The sequence below is a fragment of the Ananas comosus genome, linkage group 3 (genome assembly GCF_001540865.1).
Source record: "Ananas comosus cultivar F153 linkage group 3, ASM154086v1, whole genome shotgun sequence".
Lineage (NCBI taxonomy): Eukaryota > Viridiplantae > Streptophyta > Magnoliopsida > Poales > Bromeliaceae > Ananas > Ananas comosus.
Window position 1 is genome coordinate 16676965 of NC_033623.1, and position 26515 is coordinate 16703479.

The following is a 26515-nucleotide window of genomic DNA, read 5'->3' on the forward strand; positions in this document are numbered from 1 at the left end:
CCCCGGCAGCAAGCTACCGTGGGTTGAGCCCTCCGCCACATAATAAAAATTAATTTAATATCGAGGTGGGCGCATGGCCCACGTATCAGATATTAAACTGAAAAGAACAGATACTACACTTGATCTTAGCCAAAAGGCCGAAAAAGGTATGCTTTGCTGCATGGGCCTCGGTCCGCCCTTAATTCCCACCGCCCGATGATAGCGGTTCACCGCTTTCGATGTGGGACTTTTCCTTTCTCTGCTGTTGCCTGTTGCCTGTTGGCATAGACGGGAACTAAAAGAAGACGAGAAGAAGGGAGGCGGTGAGAAGATGAGACCCGAGCTCAAACTGCGTCGATCCGACATCCTCCTCTTCGAACGGGTCCGTTTGCCCCTGTGCTGGTTCTTCTATGAGTATGACTGCCTCCGGTCTCCAGTCTCCACCGCCTTGCTAGGGTTTTACTTGCAATTTCCCAACCGCACCCAAAACCCAAACTAGTGACCTAAAGTAGTCCTCCACCATTTCATTTCTCTTCGATCGCTCCTTCTCCTTCTCCTTCTCTCCGAGATGGCGGCGTCGGGCATGACCGGGCAGGGCTCGAGCTTGAAGAGGCGGGAGTCGACGGCGGCGACGAGGGAGGGGGATCAGCTCATTATCACCCCGCTGGGGGCCGGCAGTGAAGTGGGCCGCTCCTGCGTCTACATGTCCTACAAGGGGAAGATCGTCTTGGTGGGTTGGGTTGGGTTGGGTTGGGTTGGGTTGTGTTGCATTCTCGTTTGAGGGAGGTTTACGAACTAACTGAGTATTTCTTTCGGATTCTGATTCTGGTTTACAGTTCGATTGTGGGATACATCCGGCGTACTCCGGCATGGCCGCCCTGCCTTACTTCGATGAGATTGATCCTTCAACCATAGATGTGCTTCTCGTTACTCAGTATGCCTTGCTTTCTCTTTGCTCTGTCTTTCATTTCATCCCATAAGTACCCAAACTATATGTACACATTATTATTTTTCTTATTCTTTAAAAATTTCCTCTTATGCTTTTATCGCCTCTTATTTTCGGGATATCCTCGTGAAATCAAATGTAAACAGACTCTAATATGATAGCCATGTAATTGATTTGCAGCTTTCACCTTGATCATGCTGCGTCATTGCCATACTTCTTAGAGAAGGTATGCTTCGTTTTCTCTCACGTTGATCTAACTATCATACTTCTTGAACCTTGTAATCCTAATAGACAATCTGATTCTCAGACCACTTTCAAAGGGAGAGTTTTTATGACTCATGCAACAAAGGCCATTTACAAGCTGCTTCTGTCGGATTATGTCAAAGTGAGCAAAGTTTCTGTTGAGGATATGCTATATGATGAGCAAGACATTCTCCGCTCAATGGATAAGATAGAGGTACGTTAGTTGCCGTTAGTTGGTTTTGAGGTAGTTTATGCTGATCCTATGCAATGCATAGATTCTGGAGGGTGATTTGATTGTTAAGTTTGAAGGGCGTGAATATGCCATCAACATGTTATTTGAGTGACATTTAGGACAAATTCTTTCGGGTTGGTTGTAAATTTATTGGATAGATGTAGGCATAGCAGAAAATTTGTGCATAAGATACTCCGCATCTCTGGTTTTTCGACTGTGAAATGAAAATGGCTTCATGATAATTTTTAATCTACCTTGCGTGCTAAAAACATAATTATCACATGAGTATCCTTGGCTTTTATCAGAATGTACAAATTTATATGAGTGAGGAAAGTTTTCAGTGCACCAGTTTATCATGCGGCTTCTACAATGAGCCATTAAAAATTGTTAGTACATAAGACAAAGCTCGTCAACCATATGTTTTCTTTTTACACTCATTGCTTTTCGAAATAACTAAGTACCTGTATTCTTTCCTCCATTCATCCAATCAGGGGGGAACTTTTGTAATATGACTGCCAAGTGGTTTCAGCATTACACGACGTCTTCTCAGTACTGTGTACTGCTCCCACTTTGATAAAAATATTGGTCTGTGAGTTTTCTTTTGATTTGATATAACAGCTGCAGATAGGTGATCTTCTGTGGTACTGGTCTGATATGACTGGAGGGAGTTCGTAGGGGGGTTTATAGGGTCAGTGATAAAATAGAAGAGTTTTGAGTCGACAAAATGTTAGATGCCCAGTCTCTTGTGTTTTAATTCTCATTTCCTTTCTCGGAATAGATTAAATTAGTCATTTCTACTCTTATGTGAGCATTAGTTTTTCCGCAGTTTGTGTTGGACATCCAAGTGGTCTGCTGTCTGCAAGGCCTGCCCTGAAATATGTATAAGTTATTTGGAAGGTTTAGACAACTTACTATTATTGACAGAAATCGCACATGTGAAAATATAAAGTTTTCCTTCATGAGTGTAAGTATCCTGTTGCAGTGTCTTAGTATATAAAAAATGCGCGTAGCATAATAAATTCATGAGAAGATGCCTTACAATCTTGATTTGCTTTGGTGGTGAGGATGTACTCTCTGGTGAGAAATATGTGGTAAGGTGTGTCAGGGAAAAAAAAAAAAGAAGAGGGACTTCTTTTTGACTTCTCATGTCTTCGTCCTCTTGCTGGTGCTTAACAAGCTTTGTGAAAGGTGAACTAAACAAGGTGAATATACTGATGTCTCTCTCTGCAGGTGATCGATTTCCACCAGACGCTAGAGGTGAACGGGATCCGTTTCTGGTGCTACACTGCAGGCCATGTCCTTGGCGCCGCAATGTTCATGGTCGACATCGCTGGAGTGCGGGTCCTATACACGGGCGACTACTCCCGTGAGGAGGATCGTCACCTTCTCGCTGCCGAGATCCCCCAGTTCTCCCCTGACATCTGTATCATCGAGTCCACGTACGGCGTTCAGCTCCACCAGCCACGTCTGGCCCGTGAGAAACGCTTCACCGAAATCATTCACTCCACCGTCTCCCAGGGCGGCCGTGTCCTCATCCCTGCTTTCGCCCTCGGGAGAGCCCAAGAGCTTCTTCTCATTCTTGATGAATACTGGTCCAATCACCCCGATCTCCATAACATTCCAATATATTATGCCTCCCCTCTTGCCAAGAGGTGTATGGCTGTCTACCAGACCTACATAAATTCCATGAATGAGAGGATAAGGAACCAGTTTGCAAAGTCCAACCCTTTCGATTTCAAGCACATATCTCCATTGAAGAGCATAGAGAATTTCAATGATGTGGGCCCATCAGTGGTGATGGCCAGCCCAGGTAGCCTACAGAGCGGGCTTTCCCGGCAGCTATTTGATAAATGGTGCTCAGATAAGAAAAATGCCTGTGTCCTTCCGGGGTATGTCATGGAAGGGACGCTCGCGAAGACCATCATTAATGAACCGAAGGAAGTCACCCTCATGAATGGGCTCACTGCCCCTCTCAACATGCAGGTCTACTACATCTCCTTCTCCGCCCATGCAGATTTCGCTCAGACAAGCGCCTTCTTGAATGAGCTAATGCCGCCCAACATTATTCTTGTACATGGAGAAGCTAATGAGATGGCACGGCTCAAGCAGAACCTTATAACTCAGTTCACTGGTACAAATACAAAGATCATATCCCCCAAGAACTGCCAATCTGTGGAGATGTACTTTAGTTCTGAGAAGATGGCTAAAACTATTGGACGGCTGGCCGAGAAGGTACCGGATGTTGGGGAGACTGTAAGCGGCTTACTTGTCAAGAAGGGCTTCACGTATCAGATTATGGCGCCGGAGGACCTCCATGTATTCTCACAGCTATCGACAGCTAATATTACCCAAAGGATCTCTGTCCCTTATTCGGGCTCGTTCGAAGTCATAAAGTATAGGCTAAAGCAAATTTACGAGAGTGTTGAATCCCCATCGCAAGAGGCTGATGCCCCTACTTTGGTTGTGCACGAAAGGGTCACTATAAAGCAAGAGTCGGAGAATTACGTGACGATGCAGTGGTCCTCCGATCCAATAAGTGATATGGTTTCTGATTCTGTTGTGGCTATGATCTTGAATATTAACCGAGAAGGCCCTAAGGTGACCCCAGTAGAGGAAGCTACCAGGACTCAGGAAGAGACGGAAAAGATGGCACACAAGGTAATATATGCTCTGATGGTCTCTCTCTTTGGGGATGTCAAAGTTGCGGAGGAAGGGAAGTTGGTTATTACCGTGGACGGGGATGTGGCACAGCTGAATGGCAAGAATGGTGAGGTGGAATGCGAGAACGAGGGGTTGAAGGAAAGGGTGAGGATGGCATTTCGGAGGATTCAGGGTGCTGTGAGACCGATTCCTCTAACCGCATAATTTCCGGCCTTAGTTTTTGGAGGATACTTTTGTTGTTAATGGATATACCGGACCGAAGCCAAGTGATAAATGTTTCACGAACTACGTATTTTATATTCACTGATATTAATTACTCGCACCAAACAGCATTGTGTCCCTGCAGCTTAGCTTTTGTCAATATTTTCAGTTTTGAGAGTATTTTTGATAATGAGTAGAGCTACTATGCTATCGGAAACATGGAGGATCTGATGCTTTCGATTTTTTTGCCTTTAAATTAGCTTATTTGATCATTTCTAATATTTGAATTAATACTATTATCATGTGTGGACCACTCTACTTTAGGGGTACTAATCAACCTTAGGGGGGAATTGTAATTATTCCAACCATATCATTTTTGATCCAAGGGTCAAAAAGTCGGAAGCATCAAATTCTCTATACTTTTGATAACATAGGAGCTCTATGCTTTGATAATTGTGTTGAAGCTTGCAACTGCTTTCTGAGTACATTGGAGTACGGTTGTTGTAACTTACATGATCTATTGCTTAAGTAGCAATGAGTATCTCATGCACTACTCTGCAAGTAACTCTGTTATGTTTTGCATTGCATTAGGGGCAACAGACGGACAGTGCGGTCTGTATATGTATAATTTTGCATTTTGTAGCTCTCTTTTGTTGTCTGCAGCATGTACATGATCACTTACATGACGGCGCTCAGAAGAGTTTATTTGGTTCTCGATCACACACACAGGATGATAGAGAACGATGTTTGTTTGTAATACGCTAGTCAAAGAAATGCAAATGGTGCATACAGGTTCGAGCAGCAAGGAACGCCAAATAAAGATCAATCCAAAGATTTCCAGAACAGTAATAGCCCATGATGATGAAAAGAAAGAGAAAGTCTTGAGATACAGCTGATGGAGCACAAGTGTGAAAAAGAAGAAGGCTGAACCGAACCCTAACTAATTAAGATAATGTCCGTGTCCATGTCCTCCTCGATAATATGTTTCGTGTTCTGGGGCACTGGGAGACATGGTATAGGTGCTGTGTTATACTAGACTCGGCCGTCCCAGAGGCACTCGAGGGCGGCAGAGGGCCGTTGGAGGATGCGGGCGACGTCGGGAGGGGGGTTGAGGCCCATGGCGGCGGCGCGCTCCCACCTCTGCAGCCGGCCGAGCCCGATGCAGGGCCCGTACCTCATGTCCATGTCGAACTGCCTCAGCCTCTCCTCTTCTTCTCCGTAGTCATCTGAACGAACCAACGAACGAGCGAGTAATCTAATATTTTATTTATATATAATATATAATATATCATCAGGGTAGGTTTTCAAATTATAGAGGAGAGGAGAGGAGAGGAGAGGGGTTGGGGGAGGAGAGGGCTCTAACCCACCTACGAGATCCAAGGATCCGTGCGCGATGAGGGCCGGGGTCTGAGCCGGATCGGGAGCTCCGACGGACGCTCCGCCGGTGTGCTTGCCGCCCCATTCCTTCTTCTTGGAGTTGGAGGGGGCGGCTTTGTCTTTGGCCTTAGCCTTACCGCCGCCGCCCTTCTTCTTCGTCTGCCGGTAGAAACCCTTGATGTCCTTCGATGCCATTTTCTCTCTCTCTCTCTCTCTCTCTCTCCCCTCTCCCTCTCTCCTCCGTTAGACGGACGGATTCGAATTTTAAAACACGCGATAGGGCTTCCTTTTTTTAAAACATATCATCATCGGTGCAGGGAAAAAAAAAAAGATGAAGAAAATAACTTTCCACGTGGACGCTCACGATCTCGTTATCATCCAAGTCTTTCTTTGCTGCGATAGAAATAGGTTAGGGGAAAGAGTTTGGTTACTTTTCCCAGCCGTTTGATTTTGTTTGAGTGCATTTAAAACCGTCCGATCAAAACTAGATGTATTCAATAAATAATTAATAAATAGTCATAATAATAATTGTTTGTGTTTATTTCCTTGCTGCATTTTGATTTGTGCGGTCCAAGTATGATATGAAGTGCAAAAAGATCCAGTCCCACGGATAGAGAGAGAAAATCTGTAGTGAGGATTGTGTGGGTTAGCTGCTGCTGCCCACAACACGCACGCACGCGCGCACGCACGCACAAAATAAAAACAAAAATAAAATTTAAAAAAAAAACCAAGGTTAAAAAAAGCGGGTGAGGAATTAAGGAAAGAAAGAAGATAAAAAGCATATGTATAAGTAAGAAGATAAAAAGCATAAAGAAGGCGCCATGATGTTGAGACAGGGAAGAGAGAATTTGCTGCGGAGCCATGTCGTCGTCGTCGTCCTCCCTTGTTCCACCTCTTCTCGTCCTATGCCCCAGCAACGCCGCCACCTCCTCCTCCTCCTCGCGTCTCCCTCCTCTCCTCCCTTCCTCCCCGACAACCCCAGCGGCGACGATACGAGAAGAATCCGACCATGCCAAGTCGCCGAAGCGGCCCACCGCGCTCCTCCGCGCCCGGCTGAGCCGGCTCTGCAAGGAGGGGCGCCTCGACCGCGCCCGCCGCCTCTTCGACTCGATCCTCCCCGGCGCCGCCGACCCCCCTCCGACCCTGCTCTGGAACACCCTCCTCATCGGCTACGTCTGCAACTCCCTCCCCGACGACGCCCTCCGCCTCTACGCCCTCATGAACATGAACAACTCCTTCCCCCGCTCCGCCTCCGCCTCCGCCTCCGCCTCCGACTCCGACCACTACACCTACTCCTCCGCCCTCAAGGCCTGCGCCCACTCCCGCCGCCTCCGCCTCGGCAGGTCCATCCACTGCCACCTCATCCGCCGCTCTTCTGCCCCGCCCAAGAACCCCGTCCTCAACAACTCCCTCCTCAACATGTACGCCTGCGCCTCCGACCCCGAGCCCGCTCGCCCCGACGTCGTCCGCGCGCTGTTCGACAGAATGCCCCGCAGAAACGCGGTGTCTTGGAACACTGTCGTTGCGTGGTACGTCAGATCCTGCCGCCCGAACGACGCCCTGGCGCTGTTCAAGTGCATGATCGAGGCGGGTATTAGGCCTTCTACAGTCAGTTTCGTCAACGTATTCCCGGCAGTGGCCGCAGCAGATGGTGTGATTTGCCACGATGCACTCTATGGATTGCTCATTAAGCACGGAAAAGAATATGCAGATGACCTGTTTGTCGTGAGTTCTGCGATATGTATGTTCTCTGAGCTCGGGGACATAAAATCTGCTCGGCAGGTCTTCGATCGAGCTGACGATAAAAACACCGAGGTGTGGAACACAATGATAAACGGGCATGTTCAGAATGGGCAATATGTTGAAGCCATTGATCTCTTCCTCCAGATACTGGGATCCGAGGCGGTCAATGCGGATGGCGTGACTTTCTTGTCTTCCCTAATGGCAATCTCTCAGTTACAGGATGTCAAGCTGGGCCAGCAGGTCCATGCTTATTTGATAAAGGACAATCTGTCGGCGGTTCCGTTGATTGTCCGCAATGCGCTCATCATCATGTACTCGAGGTGCGGTCGTGTTCAATCTGCCTTTGATTTGTTTTGTCAAATGCCGAAGAGAGATATTGTATCTTGGAACACCATGATCACTTGTTTCGTGCAGAATGGTTTTGACTTGGAGGGCCTATTGCTTGTATACGAGATGCAAAAAAAGGGACTCATTGTTGATTCTGTCACTTCTACAGCCTTGCTTTCTGCCGCATCAAATCTGAGCAGTATCCGAATTGGAAAAGAGACACACGGGTATCTCCTCAGGCATGGAATACAGTTTGAAGGAATGGAAAGTTATCTCGTTGACATGTATGCAAAATCGGGCTGTGTTGAGACTGCACGACAGCTGTTTGATGGGAATTCCCCTCCCAACCGAGACCAAGTCACTTGGAATGCTATGATTGCTGGATATACACAAAGCGGACAGACTGAACAGGCTATCACAGTGTTCCGTGCAATGCTTGAAGAAGGCTGGGAACCAAATGCAGTGACTCTCTCACCACTGCTGTCTGCTTGTGATCCAGTTGGTGGAATACAAGCTGGTAAACAGATTCATGGGTTTGCAATTCGCCACTATCTGGATGATAATGTTTTTGTTGGTACAGCTCTCGTGGACATGTATTCCAAGTGTGGTGATATTTTCGCTGCGGAAAGAGTGTTTGAGGGAATGCCTGTAAAGAACACAGTCACTTACACGACAATGTTGTCCGCATTGGGTCAGCATGGGCTTGGTGCGAGAGCTTTGTCCCTCTTTCACACAATGGAAAAGTTGGGGACAAAGCCAGATGCTGTCACCTTCGTGGCAGTGATCTCAGCATGTAGTTACTCTGGGTTGGTCGATGATGGTCTTGCCGTATATTATTCGATGGAGAAATTTGGGATCGCGGCCACACCGGAGCATCACTGTTGTGTTGTGGACTTAATGGGCAGAGCTGGGAGAGTGGAGGAAGTATATGAGTTTGTTAACAGCTTGGGGGAGGATGGTAATTTCGTAGGAATCTGGGGATCGTTGCTTGCGGCATGTAAAGTGCATGGGAAGTTAGAGTTGGGAAAGCTGGTTTCAGAGAGGCTCTTTCAACTTGAGGAAGAATATGGGATTGCAGGCTACCATGTTCTTCATTCAAATTTACATGCTGTGGAGGGTAATTGGGACAATGTTGACAGGGTGAGGAAGGAGATGAGAGAGAGGGGGTTGAGGAAGGTGCCTGGATCCAGCTGGATTTATGTTGATAATGCAGCACACAGATTTAATTCTAGGGACCAAAAGCACCCAGAAAATTTCCAAATATACTCGATGTTGCAAGAGCTAACATTAGAGATGAAATCTTCTGGTTTTAAGACCCTAGATCCTTGCATTTTGGATGGGGTTGCTGAGTTCTGAATATCGTAGTATCTTTCAAGGCTAAACTTTGGCAACTCCCAAGTATTGGCGGTCAGAAGGAGACACTTAAGTAGAAAAAGGTGATTGACAAATCCTTTCCTCCAGGTGTTAACATTGCTTGTTCTTTGAAGAAGAGGGCCCTAGAATGTTAATGCAGATGTCATCAGCTGCTAGCGAATAGAAGATCAGGCTGTGCGTTGTCACTGCAAGTATGAGCAGAAGCAGTTAAATAATCGTGCGTCATGTTTATTACAAAGCCAGTCATTTTAACATCGATTACCCTGTTTTATACGCTCTTGCAGCCTATTTCATTTGACTGGGAGACGTGAAAATGAAAGCAGAAAAAAGGACCAAAAAAAAAAAAAAGAGGAGGAGGGGAGCCTTCGAATGTTGCTGTGTTGGCACTTGGCCATATACATGTACAGTAGAAATGTATAGATGCCTAAAAGTTGTTGGCTATGAAGATTGTTTCCTGGGACCACTGTTCAGATATGCCAAGACATCAAATTTGATCATTTGAATCAATGAGATGAACTGTATGCGGTTAACAAAATACCTGATTCATTGCTTTGTTTTTTTTTTAAATTTCTCCACCGAGTCTTATACTTTATTTGTTTAGATTGGTAGAAAAACTAGAATTTACATATAATCACCATGACTGCAAATTTAGGGCTCAAGTACAAGCAGATCCAGGCAGAAAACCCTGATTAATCAGGATTGAGGGCAATATTTGATTCTTGTTGCTATTTGTTATGGCTGCAGAGTTTTAGCTGAAAAAACATCTCTTTATCCTTTCTATGATGAACTACCAAGTTTCCAAAGCAGAACCGACTTTCCACAGAACTAAGCTGAGTACTATTGTCTAATCCGAATAGGGTAGTTGGAAGATTCCGATGGACTGTAGAACATACAGATCTTACTGTTGTTGGACTTGTTTGGCTTTATGTCTTATCTGTACAAGAACAAGATCAGTAGTTCTCTCAGTTCGATTTTTTCTGGTAAAAAATTGTACTTGTTTGCAGCGCATAAATCTTCTAGCTAATGCTTAATTAGGTTTTATTAGCTCTACCAACTTTTCTTATTGTTTAAACTTCTAACAGCTGGCAACGAGCTCGGACAGGAGACGGGGGAGTTAGGAACCAGCCCCAAACCTGGCCCACCCGCGCCCGTTGTCCCTAAAAGGCCTATTATTCTTTGATAGGCTCTCGTCGCCCACAACTGGGAAGAGGAAAAGATCAACCACAAAAATTCCGCAGAAAAGCGAGTAAACTAGAGGATAAAACTCGCAAACAACGAACACAGTTTACCTTGCTTTGTAAGGTCACAACAAAGCTACAGTACACGAACGAACACAAACAGCAGACACCGTTTTCTTAGCTCCAACAGACCATGGAAAAGTTTCATTAGAAAAGTTATCACTTGCTGTGCATGCACGGATGCACCAATCGTTGTGAAAGCAATTGTAGCTAACAGCTGGAGCTGTTAATAAGGCCACCCCCTTGTGAAAGCACAAGACGGAAACCTACAATCACCTCCCCTCTTAAGGCCTGAACTCGTACCTTCAACTCAATGGTCTACAATGACAAAGAGGAAAATACAGCAGACGAATTCGAGACTAAATATTAGGGCAGTGAGCATGATTATCCATGGAATAATATAAGTTTCTCTTCAACTATTCCTAATTTGCAGTGACCGCTAACTTCCTACCAGCACAAAAACAAACTTGGTATCCCAAAAGACTACAATCAGTCAATCTCTTTAGTATTTTAAAGGGCAGAGTAAAAAAAAGAAAAGAAAAAGTAGCTGCCCTGTTGATCCAGAAAACCATCATTCTTTCAAATTTTCTGATGTTGGATCAGCCCATCTCTTCTGCCTCAATTTTTGTCAGCCTGTATGTCAGTGAGTAGTGACACAACCATGATCACCTGGTTGATTTCAGGGACCAGTCAAAATTTGGCTGAACCACTGCCAGCCCATTTGCAAGAATTTTCTGGTTTTTGTTCAGTATGTAAACATACTTGGAAGCTTGGGGCTGTGTCCTACTAGGCTACTATTCTGCACCAGTCCATCTATTCCGCTTAATTTCCGCTTAATTGGTGCTTGCACAAGTACTCAGTGAGTTAGATGAGCATATGTATTTTAGCATAGTCACCAAGATAGTCTCTTGACAGTGTGGCAAGCCATTATGCTTTGCCATCAGCTAATCCTAGTCGGCTATCACAATATTGCTTATATTCACAGTGGCAAGGACCTGTTCTCACCTGTAGAGAGAAAGCCATAAAACCTGTCAAAATATGAGCAAGGAACAAAACAGCAGATGCATTTTCTAACAAGTTTAATCTTAGAATAATTTAAATTTCATAAAGAACATGAAAATTCAATAGTTGACTGCCTACTATAGTTCTTTCCAATATAGATGAGACCATAGTATAAGAGGTGACTGGTTTAGAATTGCCTTTTAAGTCCAAGCAATTGAACAAAACAGACGGTCCAAGGAGTGCCACCTTAATAGTTTTCATACAATAAACCAACCTGACCATGAATTCATCTATTTTCCTACTAGCTTGATGTACAAGAAACCTCAAACTATATGTGAAGAGATGAGCATGATCCTAACATTAACGTAGCTTGCCAACAAAAGAATACCAAACAAAGGGACTTCTGAACAAGCTTATATCGCATGGTACTCCATTGTTAACATTAAATCTGCTAAGACGTAATTTCCAATATAATCAGCAAAATGTTGACAAACCTTCCGGAAAGTGAACGAAACCCTCCTTGACCTCCTCCTTATTACATGATCACCAACCGTATCAATCTTGAAAGGAAAGATGCATACAGAATTACAGATTTCATATTAATATCAATTTCCTTGTAATTCTGTCACCAAACATGTTAACAGCTCACGAAATTGTGTACCTTATGATGTGGAATATAGTGATGCCAAGCATACCGCCCTTCTCCAGACATTAAAAGCATCGACCGAGGTGGAAGGAAAATGGCTTGCCTTGTGAATGTTGACCATTGACCACTGTTTTCTCCATCTATGCCATTAACCGTAGAAACCGGAAGATGCCAAGTGCCAGTAGGATATCTCCTAAATTCCATAATGCAGGGGCCAGCTAATGAAAGGCTGAAGATTAAGTCATCAAATGCAGAATGGGTATCTATATGCGGGGATAAGCCAACACCAGGAGGATATTCATTAACCTGTAAAGCATACGACAGGTTACAATCGTGAACAGTCTTTTTTAGCAGTCTAAATCTACAGGCACAAAATAAGGGCCTACATAGCTATTAAAGAGGATGAATATCACTTAGCCTAAGCACATGGTTGATTGGTTTCTCATGTGGTTTGAGTACTTGCAAGTCGGTACATAATCAGGTAAATGGTTTCAAAGCATATAGCAGCAAGAATGAGAAGCATTTAGTCCCACAACCTCTTCAGTATTAATCACTATTTAAATTCATCTGCAATTGTTTTCACCTAGCAACTATTGTCTGATTTTTTTTTTTTTTAATTTAAAAAAGTGCTCCACTAATTTGTAGAATCTCCAGCCATACAGATGAAGAGGAAAGACAAATGAGGGGGGAAAAAGCAAAGCACTGGAAATTATGTAAATATGCAGGATGCCACAAAGAGATACCTACGCAGGTGCTTGCATGCAATGCAAAAACCATCCATCAAATGTACACCAGCAGAAAAAGCACATGTACACATGCAAATCTCGACCAAATTAAGCTTATGTCATCATCCATCCTTGTCGAACAAGTCATGGCATTATGTAAGGGAAAAAAAAAGATCAGGGCTGAAGGAACTATGGAAAGCAAGTAGGTGCCTTTTTAAATCAAAAGGAATGCTAATCTTTCATAATCTTGTCATTGTCCTTCCATTCTTCAACTAATGTAAGTCTCCAACTAAATAAGGTTGCTACATGTATTCTATTTTTTTCTTTTTTCTTTTTTTTTTCCTCCGCCAACTTTATGTTTGGATATGTAAATTACTCAGCCATGGAACAAAAGTAGGAGTATTTGGAGACAGCCCTATTCTTCAACATTTTTGCATGGTGTGGCCTCTGTGGTTATTGAACATTGATGGAGTTGTCGGATTGACACATCTCACAGAGCTAATAAGAATATATTCACCCAAATCAATTGAGAATTGTCTTGGATTTTCACAACAAGGTAGTTCATCAACCACATGGTGTAAGGTCATTTGCCTCGCAGAATCAATCGTCATCATCCTTTTAAATAGGTCCTTAAGTTGGAGCTATTAGCGAATTTGCAGCGGGGTTTTGGTGCAAAAAAATTGTGTGAAGTTCCAAAAGTAGCAAAATCAAGCCAGTTTTGTGCCCTTTTACTGGTTGCACTAGCTTCCATGATCTCATCAATATTGTTAAACAATGCCAATCAATGCCAGTCCTTTGCTAGGCAAGGTTTGGTCCACATACTACCACCGCACAGCCTTTTCAAGCAAATACACATTTACATGTCAATATGGCTTTTCAGCTAAAACAGGAAACCAAAAAAAAAAAAAGCAAACGTTTACGAGCACCTAAATACTGGAATGGAAGTGGCAAGCTGATAGACCACGGCATTATAAGAAACTGTCTGCTGAAAAATGAATCTGTTGAACAATTAGGTCCAAAATATACCGTCAATTGATCCATCAGTTTGCTTCTGTTTTCCTCAGGTCCAGGAAATGACATGATCTTATCAAGTATGGGAGAAACAAAAGGAGGAAGTTCACCCAAAAAGTGCTTTGAATCAACATTTCTTGTCTGCATAATGAAGTTGACGTTACCAAATTAGTAAATTATGAGAGTACAAGGCAATCTTCAAACCATAGTTATTATTGGAAAAATCATTTTTTAGAACATGACCAATTCAATGAACCAGTGCAGCAACAAAAGAGCCAGAATCAGGCAATTCATTTGTTACATTATACGATCATCTTAGATGAGCCAAAACACGCATTAATGAGGCCAGACCAATTAGGCGTTCAATAGTGACAATAAAAGGAAACAAACCCCAATGACAGGAAGATTGCCTAGTAGGTATTAGGGTAAGGCACAGTGTTTGGAACCAAAGGAGACCATAGACTGCTCATATAAATTCTACACTTAATATCATCACTGCATAGCACTGTTCCAATAAAAGCCTGTTGATTTTCCAAGCATTCCCACCTTTGAGGACAACAATACTGAAGTGGTTTCAGATAGCATCTAGAAGGGATTTGGGATTCCCTATTGCTCAAACCGTTCTTAACTTAATTCTTACTTTCCCTTCTTTTGTAAGTTAAATACGCTCCTTTAGTCCCTTAATTTAAAGAAACTAAGACCTTGCAAAGCATAGCATTGCTTCATAATAATAGATTTTACATGAGATATTAAAAAATAGCACTGTATTTTGACGTATGTTGGCGCAAATCACGGATGCCATGAAAGCATTAGGCTAATAATATGTGCTATTGGTCTTGCTAGCAGTTTTTCTAGCAAATCGATTATATAAATCAATTAGTAAATATAAAGATCTTTTTCATTAACTGAACTGCAAAATCCCAAACAATAAAGTAAACCGCACATTCTTCAGCATCAGGTACTTACAAGATAAACTTACGTCATAAAGAAATTCATAGCCATAATGCTGAACTCTTCTTTTTGATAGATTTTTCCAAGGCCTAATATCCACTTCTGAAAGGAGCTTCTAATGATGGAAAAGATACAAATTAGTTTTAGAAATACGAAAAGTCCGCAGATGATTGAATGCAAAAGGAATACAAAGTTTAGAAAAAATGGCATTCAACCGGCACATTTTGGCATCCAACCTTTTCTTCCTCAACAGTGATAAATTCGTGCACTAGGTGAATTCCAGGAACTGCCACTTCCGAGGAAAAGAAAGATACAGGAAGCGAATCATTATTTCGGACCTAACATTGAGAATTAACAGCATTGATCAAGGATATATTGTAATTAGCAAAATACGAATATATTTAATGACAAAACAAACAATTTCCATGATATAAAATACTCGTCTTTTATAAGCTGCGAATGTTTTCAACAAGTTAATTTTTAGCATATTGTTCAATTAACATGAATATGGAAGAGCAGTTTCCTCACTAGTCGAGGTCACATTTATACATACAAATATAGAAAACAATTTACCACATATTTCTGAATACGGATAAGCATAATACCCTGCTAGCTAGTCAATTTTTGCTGAATGACAATCAAAAACATGTGCATATTCTGTACTTGACTCTAAGGAAGCATTTGAAGATATAAAATGATGCGCCAATTAAATCAGCTCAAAACTCAAACCTTCTGTTGTTGTGGCACTGAATAGCGTAAATGCAAAGTTCGACCACCAAGATCCAAGCAAGAGAAGCCATTCAGTGATTTAAATGCTGCTTGAGCAGCAGTCATTTCAGAAAAGCAAACAATCACACGAGTGCCAGTATCATCAGCGGCATGGACTCCTATGACGTTCCCATAGGTGCTGAAAACTGATTTGATTTTGTCAAATGATAGTCCCACAGCTGGCCCACAATTAGCAACGTACAAGTTCGGGCTTGATTCATTACTCAACCCTCTGGAACGGGTGAATCCACTCCCGGCCATACCCCTATAAATGGTATGTGGTTTTATGCTATTCACACCTAGATAGAAATATGACGATATTGTTAGAATGCTAGTTGTCACATGAAAATATGCCATGCTCTAAGGAAACACAACAAATAATACTTGATGAAATCACGCAGAAAATGTCCAAGAATATTGATTTGACAGCAACAGACTCAGTAATCCAGGTTTTGCCTATTTAAATTTCTTATTGTCTTGATTCTATAATCATCAGAATAAGATTGGACAGTTTGGGAGACAAATGGAATTACCACCTGCCCACAAGTTTTGTCAGAATATAGACATCCATATGGTAAAAGCCCTAAAATGATATTCGAATGCAAGGGAAGCGATTGTTGGTTGCTCAGCATAATCTGCAATGCTGCACTACACTGCAATGGATTAACAGGCGCTTCAGGAAAAAAACAAATCTGCAAATAGTCGAAAGATATTACCGAGCTGTGTTAAGAAACACGACGATTAGATATTAGACAACAAGAAGAGATACGTCTGAAGTATGTAGTCCAACAGGCATCTCTATCCACAAGAAATATTTGTCATGATTCAGATACTCTCGTCATTACTGACGAGATAGTGATCATCGATATTCCGAGCGACCAGCTAAAGAGAGCATCTTGAGCTTTCATTATCCATCTACAGCCCCGTCAGTGTAGGGGCACTTGTTTGACGGAGAAAGTTGGAAAGAATGAAGGTCGATCCGAAACAAGAAGAGCTCGATCTTCAACACTTGGTTCGGCAAACAAAGCCAAAGATTGTTAGAGCTAAGAGATATAAGGACTAGAAATTCCCATTTATCTCGGAGATTCCGGAGTTTAATTGGAGGTGCGCGGCCATGCAATAACGACACCATCGGCTAGCAGCAGGCACCTCGCCTTATTCATAAGGGCGTTTCTGTTTCTTACCTTGAGATGAGATGCCCTCGCATCAGAAGATCACATGGTCCTTATGCGAAAACCCTGGGTGAGGGGCATGAAATTGAGATGACTTTGAGTCGAAGAACAAAAATGAACGCGTACATGCGGAGGCAAGAAATAGGGATCAAGAATGAGAAAAGGCAGCAACAGCTATCAAACAATAGCATTCTTGTTGTTGAGAATAATATGCTGACAGCTAATCTTTCAAACTCGCCGGAACCACACACACACACAAACGACGAGAAAGATGAACGACCGACAGCTACCTCAGAAAAGCCTCAGCCGCCGATACGATCGGAGTAATGCCTTCTTCAAAGTCTCTCTTTCTCTTCTTCTTCTTCTTCTTCTTCTCCTTCTCCTCCTCCGAAGACTGCTGTGCGTAGGAATTATAACGCAACGGCGAATAGGTCGAACCGGCACGGGTCGACCCGCCTAATTTGGGCGGGGGGCCGGCCAGACCCAACGTTCGAAGATTATAATCCCACATCGGAAGACAATGAGGACTCTACCTGGACCAACCGCCTTAACACGGCAGTTGGACCTCCATTCCAAAGCATACCTTTCTCGGCCTTTTGGCTAAGATCAAGTGTAGTATCTGTTCTTATCAGTTTAATATCTGATACGTGGGCCATGGCCCACCTCGATATTAAATTAATTTTTATGTGGGGGAGGGCCCACCCACGGTAGCTTGCTGCCGGGGCCCTCGCCGCGTCGCCCATGCGTTGCACTACTGCATGTCCCTGGCGCACCCCTACCAAATCTGAATCTTAACAATCTTCTATTGTTTGGGCTTAGCCAACGATCCATTCGTGCGGAGGGTAGATTCTCGATCCTTAACGTAGCTTCTTCCTACACCATTCTTGAAGGGTAAAAACATCTGATACATCTAAATATTTCGACAAAAAAAATTTCATGAAGCACTAGCCATTTACCAGGGCAAAGAAAAAGCTAAATGTTGTGAATATGTATCTCATTCGCAAAGATTATCTTGTCCAACTGTCATCACCACCTCTGTACATCTAAATATTTCGACAAAAAACATCTGATACATCAGGTAAAAACATCAGGTAAAAACATCTGATACATCTAAATATTTCGACAAAACAAATTTCATGAAGCACTAGCCATTTACCAGGGCAAAGAAAAAGCTAAATGTTGTGAATATGTATCTCATTCGCAAAGACTATCTTGTCCAACTGTCATCACCACCTCTGTACACAGCAAAAAATTTGCACAAGACAACAAAAATTTTGCACTTCGTGCCATGAGAAACAACAGCATAAATTCTTTGTTTTGCGAGGATTTGAGAGCCCCTTCGCAAAGATTAAAGCACAGCGACCAGAAACAACCAACGAAATTGCAAATTCATTAATTCTTGCCAATGTGCATAAAGACCTATACTTCAACTTTTAAAAACCAAAACAAATAAACATTGTCAAAATGCTTCCACACACCACATTGTCCAATTAAAAATCCATATACACCCAACACCAGAGCCTGGTCTTGCATTCTTTCTTTTTTTCCTCATGCTCATATTGTAGCGGAAAAAAACAGCATCCGATATCTCAGCCCTAACAACAAGGCAGCAAACAATCCCCAAAGAACATATGAATGAGCATGGGACATGGCAGTTCAACAATGATTAGCTGTATAAAGTTCACAATCTTACAAGAATAACAGTTGAGTTCACAAATATAAATATATTTTCTAATTTAGATAAATATCATGCACCACATCAGGATCGTCTTTCCCTCCTTTATCCTTTTGGCTGCAGCAGAGAAGTCAAGAATGTCAGCTACCTTAGCATGTTTCAACTGTTTTGCAGGCTATAATGAGTTAAAGAACAAGCGCATACTCTCCTATAGAGTGAAGACATTAGAAAAACCAACACCAAGCACAGAGAAATGCTTATCTTTAGCAGCATTCTATTTGTGATGCAGAATGTCTTAACAAGCAGACCAAAAGGACTATGAGAAATCCAAATGAGAGATCACAGAGACAAACATAAGCACGATAGATAAATAATGATATTCCTGCTGGGTCACGAGATCCTTCCATAGTCCTTTCTTGCATGGGTTGACGGAAGAGTGGTCACAATGGAATGTCCCGGCCTCGGCCCTACAATAAAAGAATTCAAAAGCTAAAACTGCAATTCAGAAGAGAAATTTTTGCAGGCTCTACATAGTAGTAGTGCATTTGAAACATTCTGTATAATACTTCTATGGATCAGATGAAGAATGTATGGTTAAAACTTAAAGGAAATATCTAGTAAAGCATCGAAAGTATGGCTTTGTCAATTACCCCATGGCATTCCGTTATCAAAGATAACACTGGAAGAAGAATGTGGATCATCCAATTTGTAGTTTGGCCAGGCTGGTTGATGACTTTGATGACTTCTCTCATTCTGTGCAATAGCAGAATTCATCTGATCAAACCGCTGAAAAGATTGCTGTCCAAAGCGGCTGGGATACTTTTGGTGAAAATAGTGCGAGCGGCCATAACCGGGATGAGTATCATGGGAGGTAGAATGGCTACTCTCTCCAGCTGCAGATGCTTGAAACATATGATCTGTTCTGTAATTAAAAAAGAAAACAGGGAAAATGACTACCACTTTCTTGAGCCTCTAAAAGCTTTCATTATAAACAAGCTCACCAATAATGAAACAAGAAAAATGTAACAAGCTAACAGCGAATTCCTTATACTAGAGTTTATTTATTCTACTTTCGTATTTAACACTTTTCTTATTTCTGTAAGGAAAGATATAAACATACATGTAACATCACTGATGTGTAGGTGCCAAAGATTACAGTTTGATGATAAATTTAGTGTCAGCTATGGTTTTTGGAGGAATTGTAGGATAGAAGAGCTAGAGTCAGTTGTATGATTAGCTGTTACAAAACGATGGCAGGACCAAAAGATGTAATAAATAATGTTTCATCAAACTATATGCAACATGAAACAAATTTTTTTTTTTAAAGAATGCCTTCCCAACAACACCCGTACTTAAAATTTACCAATAAAATCATTAAGATGTCGCAATTTTTAATTTCGTCATGCCAAGCCAATGCAGACTAAAAACGTGCTTAATTGCACAGAGGTTCGAGTCACGGAGTTTGCGTGCTTTGGCCATAGTGCAATCCCTAATTTCTGCGGGTTTGGAGACAATGTCATGAGCTCCGGCTGTACATGTCACAAGTCAAAGTTAGTGCTTCATCTCATGATTAGTGTGTACACAGGCGAACCAGAGTCAGCAGTCAGGATTTGGGAGCCCTGCAACCGTCCCAAACGGCAAAGCACGGATGGCAGCAGAGATCCTCGGCCTGACCAAGTTATGCCTCCACACTCCGTGCTGCCAAACACACACTCCGTGCTGCCAAACACACCCTATAGCCATATTGCATTGACAACCTGATTTCTAAGTAAAAGATCACTCATACCTTTGGTTTGATGGTACAAAATGTGAACTTGAGTGGGCTTGGCTTTGGCCACCGCTAGACCTGCCAGGTCCAATCCTTGGAGTCGTAATATCTACAGTGTTGCCAAGCCGTAGGCGATTACTCAACTCAAAAGACATTGAACTGACTTCTGAATTATCTTCTTGCAGAAGGTGCTCATCACTGGAAAGAGAGAAAACATTCAATCAAAATCAGATACCCCAAGCAAGAGGATATTTTTCCAAACCACAGTCGAACTAGATAAATGTGGCAAAATAGCAATCTGGCAATAAAATCTGTTAAACTCTGAGTAGGTTTACAACATAGAAAGACAAAATAGACCACCAGTTTCAAGTTCAATACCCTAAATTCTAACTATGGTGTTAACATGCTGCCTTCTCCAGATTGTGGGCTAATACAAAAGGAAATCGAGATCAAAATTCACATATTAACTCTATATTAACTATCTTTCTTATCTAGTATCACTAAGGGAGTTCATATAACCTATAATTGGGGTCCCAATCAGCTGGATCAGGTACCGATGAACTGCATTCAGGTATATCAGATAAACCCTCTGATGGCTGTGAAGAGACCGCAGCATGTTGATAGGATACTTGAGAAGTCCCATGACTGCCAATTGGGAAGTCACCTAAAGACAAATCATTACGGCCACCTACCAGTTGCCTCCAGCTAGAATGGCCTGAATTTGAAAGCGAGCTCGGAAATGAACCAACATGCCTACGTACTTGAGCTCCAGTGTGACTACTACTGATGCCATCAAAATTTTGCTCAGGCCCGTGCTGAGATGCATTTTCCTGAGGTTGAATAGACATAGCTGAGTAGCCCCAACTTCTCCTCCTGTTGTACTGGCCCACTGCAACTGCTTTTCCCAATGAGGAAGAATGCATAGGGCCTCTTGCAATAGTGGAACCATACTTTCCAGCAGAAGCAGTGGGAATTTGCATTGGAGGAGTAAATTGGGAGGGACTAGCTCCAAGAGATGTAGGCCCCAAACTTCCAGGACTTATGCCAAACCCATTATTTCCACGAGATAATTGGGGTCTCCATCTAGTATCTGGACTACATCTAGGGAATCCAACCTGAGCATGCAAATGAGGTCCACGTGGAATAAATGGCGAATTGTACATATGTCTGGCATTAACATCACCATAGCTTCCATAACTGCTCCCAAGACCACCATGATCGGTATAACTGCCATGACTTCCCAGGCTGCCATAACTACTACCATAGGATAAGGGCACCTTCGAAAGACGAGGGCTGTTATATGGGAGAGGTTCGTCCACATTCCCAACCTGGAAAAGTTGAAATGAATCTATTAACTCAAGAAAGAATATGAAACTATATGGGGAAAAAGGGAGAGAAACACATAGCTAGCAAGCATGCAAAATAATAATAAAGAATTCTTTCAGTGAGAATGAGGATACACAAAATTGAATAGACATCACAAACAAAATCAAGCCAGATGGAGATCAACCTGAGGTGAAAGACCAGCAGCAAACCAGTAACCGCCCCCTGGATTGTGATCAACCGCAATAGGACCAAAGACAGGCTGCAATACGCACTTGTTAGTCCGATTTAATTGATCAGAAACAGTGTTCACAAGTACAAGCAAAAAAAGGCAAAGCTCTAGTTGCTAAAGAATCTGTCTTGGATGGAGACAGTAATAAAACTCAGAAAGATAAGCTGGTACAAAATAGTCGTCCGAAGATTCCTATCATGAATTATTTATCATGAAAACTAAGATTGGAAGGCCATACTTACAATTCTCGGGGTCTCTGGTGGAGGCTTATAAGGGCTTGTAAAAGGTTCACCAGTGAGAAATGGATGACATGAAGCCTGAAAAAAATAATATAGAATTATGAAATGCTTTTTGAAGGCACATGCATGCCTTCATATACACCTATTGGCAGCAATAAGTAGTTTAGCAATAAGACCTGCAACGGGGACCACCTTTTCACCGGATCAAACTCAACAAGACCCCTCAAGAAGTCAATCAAGGCCATGCGAGTCAAATTTTCTGCAATATGATCATGATATCAACCAGATGCAGAAGGATAATATAGTAGTAGTAGTTATTTTTCAGTACCAAACAGGTGTTTAAAACTAACCTTTGGAGAATTCTTCTTCAGCCAAGTTTTTCCTGTATGGGTAGTTGGCAATAATGTCTTCAAGCTTTACATAATTGAAATATCGTTTCCCCATTGTTGGTCTTTTAGATTCTCTCTGAAATAAAAACAAAAACAAGGAACACAATGAGAATTTAGTTTAAAACATTGATATATAATTAGTAGAATGGCTTAAGACTCACTGCTTCATACTCCTCTTCAGTTAATATTCGGTAAGCACTAGACACTCCGTAGTAGGCTCCACAATCTTCAAAGCGATAGATACCACCAACATGTTTAAAGAACTTGCTTGCGTTTTTTGCATTTCTAAGCAGATCATCAGGCGGTTGTCCACTGAAGAATTTCAAAACACATAAAGGAAGAAGAGCATCATGTTAATCTGACTGCAAATACCATAGTCTTACGTGATCCACCTTCACCGCAACACTATTGTACATCACAACTAGGGGCATAAACTGTTGAGAAACATGAACAGGAATAAACCTTATTTCAAGATATTTTCATAATATTCCTTGTGTATTCTTTGGTCGTTTATTTAGACAGACTTCATAATTCAAAATAATTCTAAAAGTTAAGCTTGTTAACTCCAAAGGAAAAGAAAGAAAACAGAAAGAGAGAGACAAAAAAAAGGCAACCCCAGCATTAAGTGCAATTTCAAGATATTAGTGAGAGTGAAATGTGTAGGCAATAAAAAGAATCGTGACAGTTATACAAATAAATTTGGAAAAATGTAATGCAACGATAGGGAAAGTGACCTACCCAAGTATCTCTATCATCCTCTTAAGGAGATCATACTCTGAGGCTCCTGGAAATAAAGGCAATCCTAAGAATAACTCAGCGACAATGCAGCCAAAGGACCACATATCGATGGCAGTAGTATATCTGATGATAATTAAGAATAGAAAAAATGAACACTCCTAGTCTTTAACTTGCCAAAAGTTTAAAGTGAGTATAACCAACACAAATGAAGTTTAATTTGCAGAAACATTTTGTTTTTATGCTCGAACAAATATGACTGGTTCTTAAGGTCCTCATAATTGCATAATATTTATCACTGACATTAATGAGAAGCTATGTTACAAATCTGACATCATTACATCAGAATGTAAATCAGCACCTAAACCAATAAAAGAAGTGCTGCCATATAAAAGATGACAGCTGCATTCAGATCAGCATCCAAAACATGCTATCACAAAAGAATAAGCACAAGAAACAGATAGAAGATATACAGGGAAAAATACTTGCCATGAAAAATCCAAAAAGAAAAACAAAACAAAACAAAGCTAAATTGCACATCAAGCTGTCATAGAGGATACGGATAACCAAGAAGAACTTCTGGAGACCTATAATATCGGCTCTGCAGCAAAAACGCAAAAAACAAAAAAACAAAAATCAAAAAGGCATATCTTGTTATAAAATGAAACCAGTCAACACTACCAACTTAGTTTACTCCTTAAGTTAACATACACCAAAGGCAAACAATAAGGAACTTAGTGGACCTGAATATAGGAGTAAATTGTCCGACCCTCCATGCATGCTGATCCAAAATCAATAACTTTTATTTCTGGTGGTTTCACACTGAAAAGTCCAAAAAGCTCCAATTAAGTTCGAACAAAAAGAGGAAAACATCGATACAAATGAGGTTTCAATCAGCAGCTCACCTAGCAGATATAAGTATATTTTCTGGCTTTAGATCACAATGTATGATACCGGCATCTTTCATGACAATTAATGCATGTAATATCTGAAAACGTGTAAAAATGCAAGGTCGGTAAATGGAAAAAAAAAAGCAATTAAATGCTCAAAAGGCTCTCAAATAAAATTGTGACCTGTTTTGAGAAGATCTGGACATAGTTTAATGACAATCCTTTAAACTGGTTCAGTTTGATAAGCTCATACCTACAAAAGAGAAGTTTCACCACCAGTATGATTGAGAGTAGGTCAGCAGAAGTTGTTTGAGAATGAAAAAAATGCTATAACAGCTAAGCACAATTATCTTACAGATTTGAGCCAAGCATTTCAAAAGTTATACATAAGTGACGTTGATGTACAAAATAATCAAGAATGCGGACAATGTGATGTTGGTCATCAGGATCAAACTTCTGATTCAGCTGGAAGAAGTACACCCGAGATGGTAGAGTCAATTGCTTTTCTGGATTTCTAATTAAAACAAAAATATTTAACTGCCAAAGAGATCATTTTACCATGTGCAAAATTGACACCTCAACCTTTGCCTGTTGGTAATAGGCAGGCTGGTTTTTGATAATCTTGACAGCAACATAGTTGTTGGTTTCTGTATCCCAACACTTGGCCACTTGTCCAAATGTACCTTGGCCCAGAACATCTTTGACAACATACCTAGAGATAAAAAAAGACGAGATAAGTAATTATTCATATTGATTCATCTTATTCAGATTTCCCGGTCAGCTTTCTTTTAAGAAGAGAAACAGTAAAAGGTTATACAGATAAAATATCGAAAAATTAAAATAGAATTTATGGAGAGAACCATAAAACTATGTCAGAACAGTAGCACAGAAAAGAGACAAGAATCTATAACACAGTATCAAGTATCGGCAGTCAGTGCCGAAAGCTGAAACCAAACCTTCGATTTGATTTCAAATTGACCAACACAGAGTTCACATGCAAGATGAGATCAGAATTCACATTATCGTGGCCATCATTCAGCACTCCATCAGATGGATTAGTAAGGAAGCGCTTGGGGTTCAGTTCCTCAGAATATTTAAAATTGGGATTGCAGATTTGGAATGTTTCAACAATATCCTTGGTTAATCTTGCCACAAGCTGCACAAACAAGAATTATTTTCAGTCTTGAACAAAAAAAAGAAAAAGAAAAAGAATATAATCAATCTAAGCCTCAAAGGTAGCATAAATAACTCATCAGTGCAGGTAACTCAAGCAAAAATCTACTCCAGCTACTGTCCAATCTCAAATGAAAAGCTACCACTCCCTTGATAGTTTTTTATCTACAATTGTCGTTTGCATTGCATGTAGCTGTACGGCAGGCATTGTTACACCGCCAAGGCAAAAAGACTATCAGCTTCTCTGGGCAACCAACTAATTCCTCTCTTCGCTATAACTAGGATGGAAATAGGTTCGAATTTTCTAAAGGAGCAATCTCGAAATGCAAATTACATCTTGCCTATATTGTCGACCAGCCAGACAAAGCCCCATTGGGACCAACAAGTAACAAATCAGCATTCTTCACAGCCAGGGATCGCCACCAAAGAAAAGGCAGCGAAGAGCAATCTCAATTCGATTTAAATTCAGAAAAAATGAGAGCAATTTAGAGTAGAAACACTCAAACACACCGGCCTCCTGCCGATAACCCGAATGTTGCTGGATTTGGCCATCGAAGGCTGAGGCGAGATATACTGACGAAAAGCCTTCGTTCCACACGGTATCCACGACGAACTAGAACATGAAGAGCTGGAGCTGGAATTGGGATTGGAATTGGGATTGGAACCTTCTGCCGTCGCAGCCTCCGTCTCGTCGGCGGCACCTTGAGAGCCATCCTCTTTACTGATCCCGCGCTCCTCCATCCTGATCAACGCCCCCTCACCACCATCCGATCCCCAGCACACAAACGCGCGCGCGCGCGCTCTCAAAGAGGAAAAGAAGAGGAAAAAAAAAGGAAGAATCGGCTTAGCCCGAGTCCCTGATGGCGGTTCGATCGCCCTCAGCTGCCGAATGCCAGTGGGGGTTCCGTCCCGTGAAATCCATCCGCATCCTATCGCTCCGTCAACGCCATCGGATTGGAAGCAGCTGCGGCGGAGGCGAAACCCGCAATGCCCGATCGAGATCGGGAGCCCCACGCCCAGCAGAGGCCAACTACTGTTCCAATCGGATTCCAGAGAGGGGAGAGATCTTTCTTCAGGAAAAGAAATCGAGGGGAGATTGCTGTGGTGTTTCTCTCTCTCTCTCTCTCTCCCTCTAGCTTAGCTAGGATGGAACCTTCGCTCTGCTCGATCCGGGAGCCCCCGCCGCCGAGAATCCCCCTTTGTTTTCTTCTCCGTCTCCGTTCGCCCTCTCTCTCTCTCCTCTACTTTTTTTTGTTTTCTCTCTCCTCTTTTTTTTTTGTTTATATATATATATATATATATAGGGATAATTTCATCAGTACCCCTCTAGGAGACAGTAATTTCATAGATAGCCCTCTAAATTAGAAAATATCAAGAATACCCCTCTAAAAAGCAAAAATATTCATAAATACCCTTAAGCCTAACATTCCGTTAAAAAAGTCATCTAAAATTCTTTAAATNAAATTAGTCATTTTATAATTTTACCCTAACGTAA

At 41.9% G+C, this 26515-nt stretch overlaps 4 protein-coding genes across 4 annotated transcripts; 2 read left to right on the forward strand and 2 right to left on the reverse strand.

Moving 5' to 3' along the window:
- Positions 225-4823, forward strand: LOC109707475 (cleavage and polyadenylation specificity factor subunit 3-I-like). The gene is made up of 5 exons (XM_020228751.1): positions 225-709; positions 816-913; positions 1106-1151; positions 1233-1382; positions 2631-4823. Exons 1-5 carry the CDS (start codon positions 548-550, stop codon positions 4263-4265), a joined length of 2091 nt encoding a protein of 696 aa, XP_020084340.1. The 5' UTR covers positions 225-547; the 3' UTR covers positions 4266-4823.
- On the reverse strand, positions 5009-6021 carry LOC109707488 (DNA polymerase delta subunit 4-like). The gene is made up of 2 exons (XM_020228776.1): positions 5630-6021; positions 5009-5488 (listed from the first exon to the last, which is right to left on the reverse strand). Exons 1-2 carry the CDS (start codon positions 5832-5834, stop codon positions 5295-5297), a joined length of 399 nt encoding a protein of 132 aa, XP_020084365.1. The 5' UTR covers positions 5835-6021; the 3' UTR covers positions 5009-5294.
- On the forward strand, positions 6165-9647 carry LOC109707474 (pentatricopeptide repeat-containing protein At3g22150, chloroplastic-like). Its single transcript, XM_020228750.1, has one exon. It carries the CDS (start codon positions 6501-6503, stop codon positions 9063-9065), a length of 2565 nt encoding a protein of 854 aa, XP_020084339.1. The 5' UTR covers positions 6165-6500; the 3' UTR covers positions 9066-9647.
- LOC109707883 lies at positions 10661-26296 on the reverse strand. Its single transcript, XM_020229408.1, has 27 exons — positions 25531-26296; positions 24804-25003; positions 24406-24559; positions 24203-24312; positions 24031-24100; positions 23863-23945; positions 23701-23779; positions 23518-23558; positions 22961-23083; positions 22384-22534; positions 22184-22298; positions 22010-22092; positions 21837-21911; positions 21550-21624; positions 20559-21367; positions 20058-20237; positions 18922-19193; positions 18476-18479; positions 18352-18388; positions 15958-16116; positions 15386-15784; positions 14893-14994; positions 14685-14771; positions 13721-13846; positions 11985-12275; positions 11818-11883; positions 10661-11326 (listed from the first exon to the last, which is right to left on the reverse strand). Exons 1-27 carry the CDS (start codon positions 25759-25761, stop codon positions 11249-11251), a joined length of 4200 nt encoding a protein of 1399 aa, XP_020084997.1. The 5' UTR covers positions 25762-26296; the 3' UTR covers positions 10661-11248.

Excerpts from the sequence above, each read along its gene's own strand:
- LOC109707475 (XM_020228751.1), top strand. The coding sequence starts at position 548 with ATGGCGGCGTCGGGCATGACCGGGCAGGGCTCGAGCTTGAAGAGGCGG. Across the intron at positions 710-815 it reads ACAAGGGGAAGATCGTCTTG|TTCGATTGTGGGATACATCC; the intron begins GTGGGTTGGGTT and ends TCTGGTTTACAG. Across the intron at positions 1,152-1,232 it reads TGCCATACTTCTTAGAGAAG|ACCACTTTCAAAGGGAGAGT; the intron begins GTATGCTTCGTT and ends TCTGATTCTCAG.
- LOC109707488 (XM_020228776.1), bottom strand. The coding sequence starts at position 5,834 with ATGGCATCGAAGGACATCAAGGGTTTCTACCGGCAGACGAAGAAGAAG. Across the intron at positions 5,489-5,629 it reads CGGATCCTTGGATCTCGTAG|ATGACTACGGAGAAGAAGAG; the intron begins GTGGGTTAGAGC and ends TGGTTCGTTCAG.
- LOC109707474 (XM_020228750.1), top strand. The coding sequence starts at position 6,501 with ATGTCGTCGTCGTCGTCCTCCCTTGTTCCACCTCTTCTCGTCCTATGC.
- LOC109707883 (XM_020229408.1), bottom strand. The coding sequence starts at position 25,761 with ATGGAGGAGCGCGGGATCAGTAAAGAGGATGGCTCTCAAGGTGCCGCC. Across the intron at positions 24,560-24,803 it reads AATTTGAAATCAAATCGAAG|GTATGTTGTCAAAGATGTTC; the intron begins GTTTGGTTTCAG and ends TTTTATCTCTAG. Across the intron at positions 15,785-15,957 it reads ACAAAACTTGTGGGCAGGTG|AGCATGGCATATTTTCATGT; the intron begins GTAATTCCATTT and ends GTGTTTCCTTAG.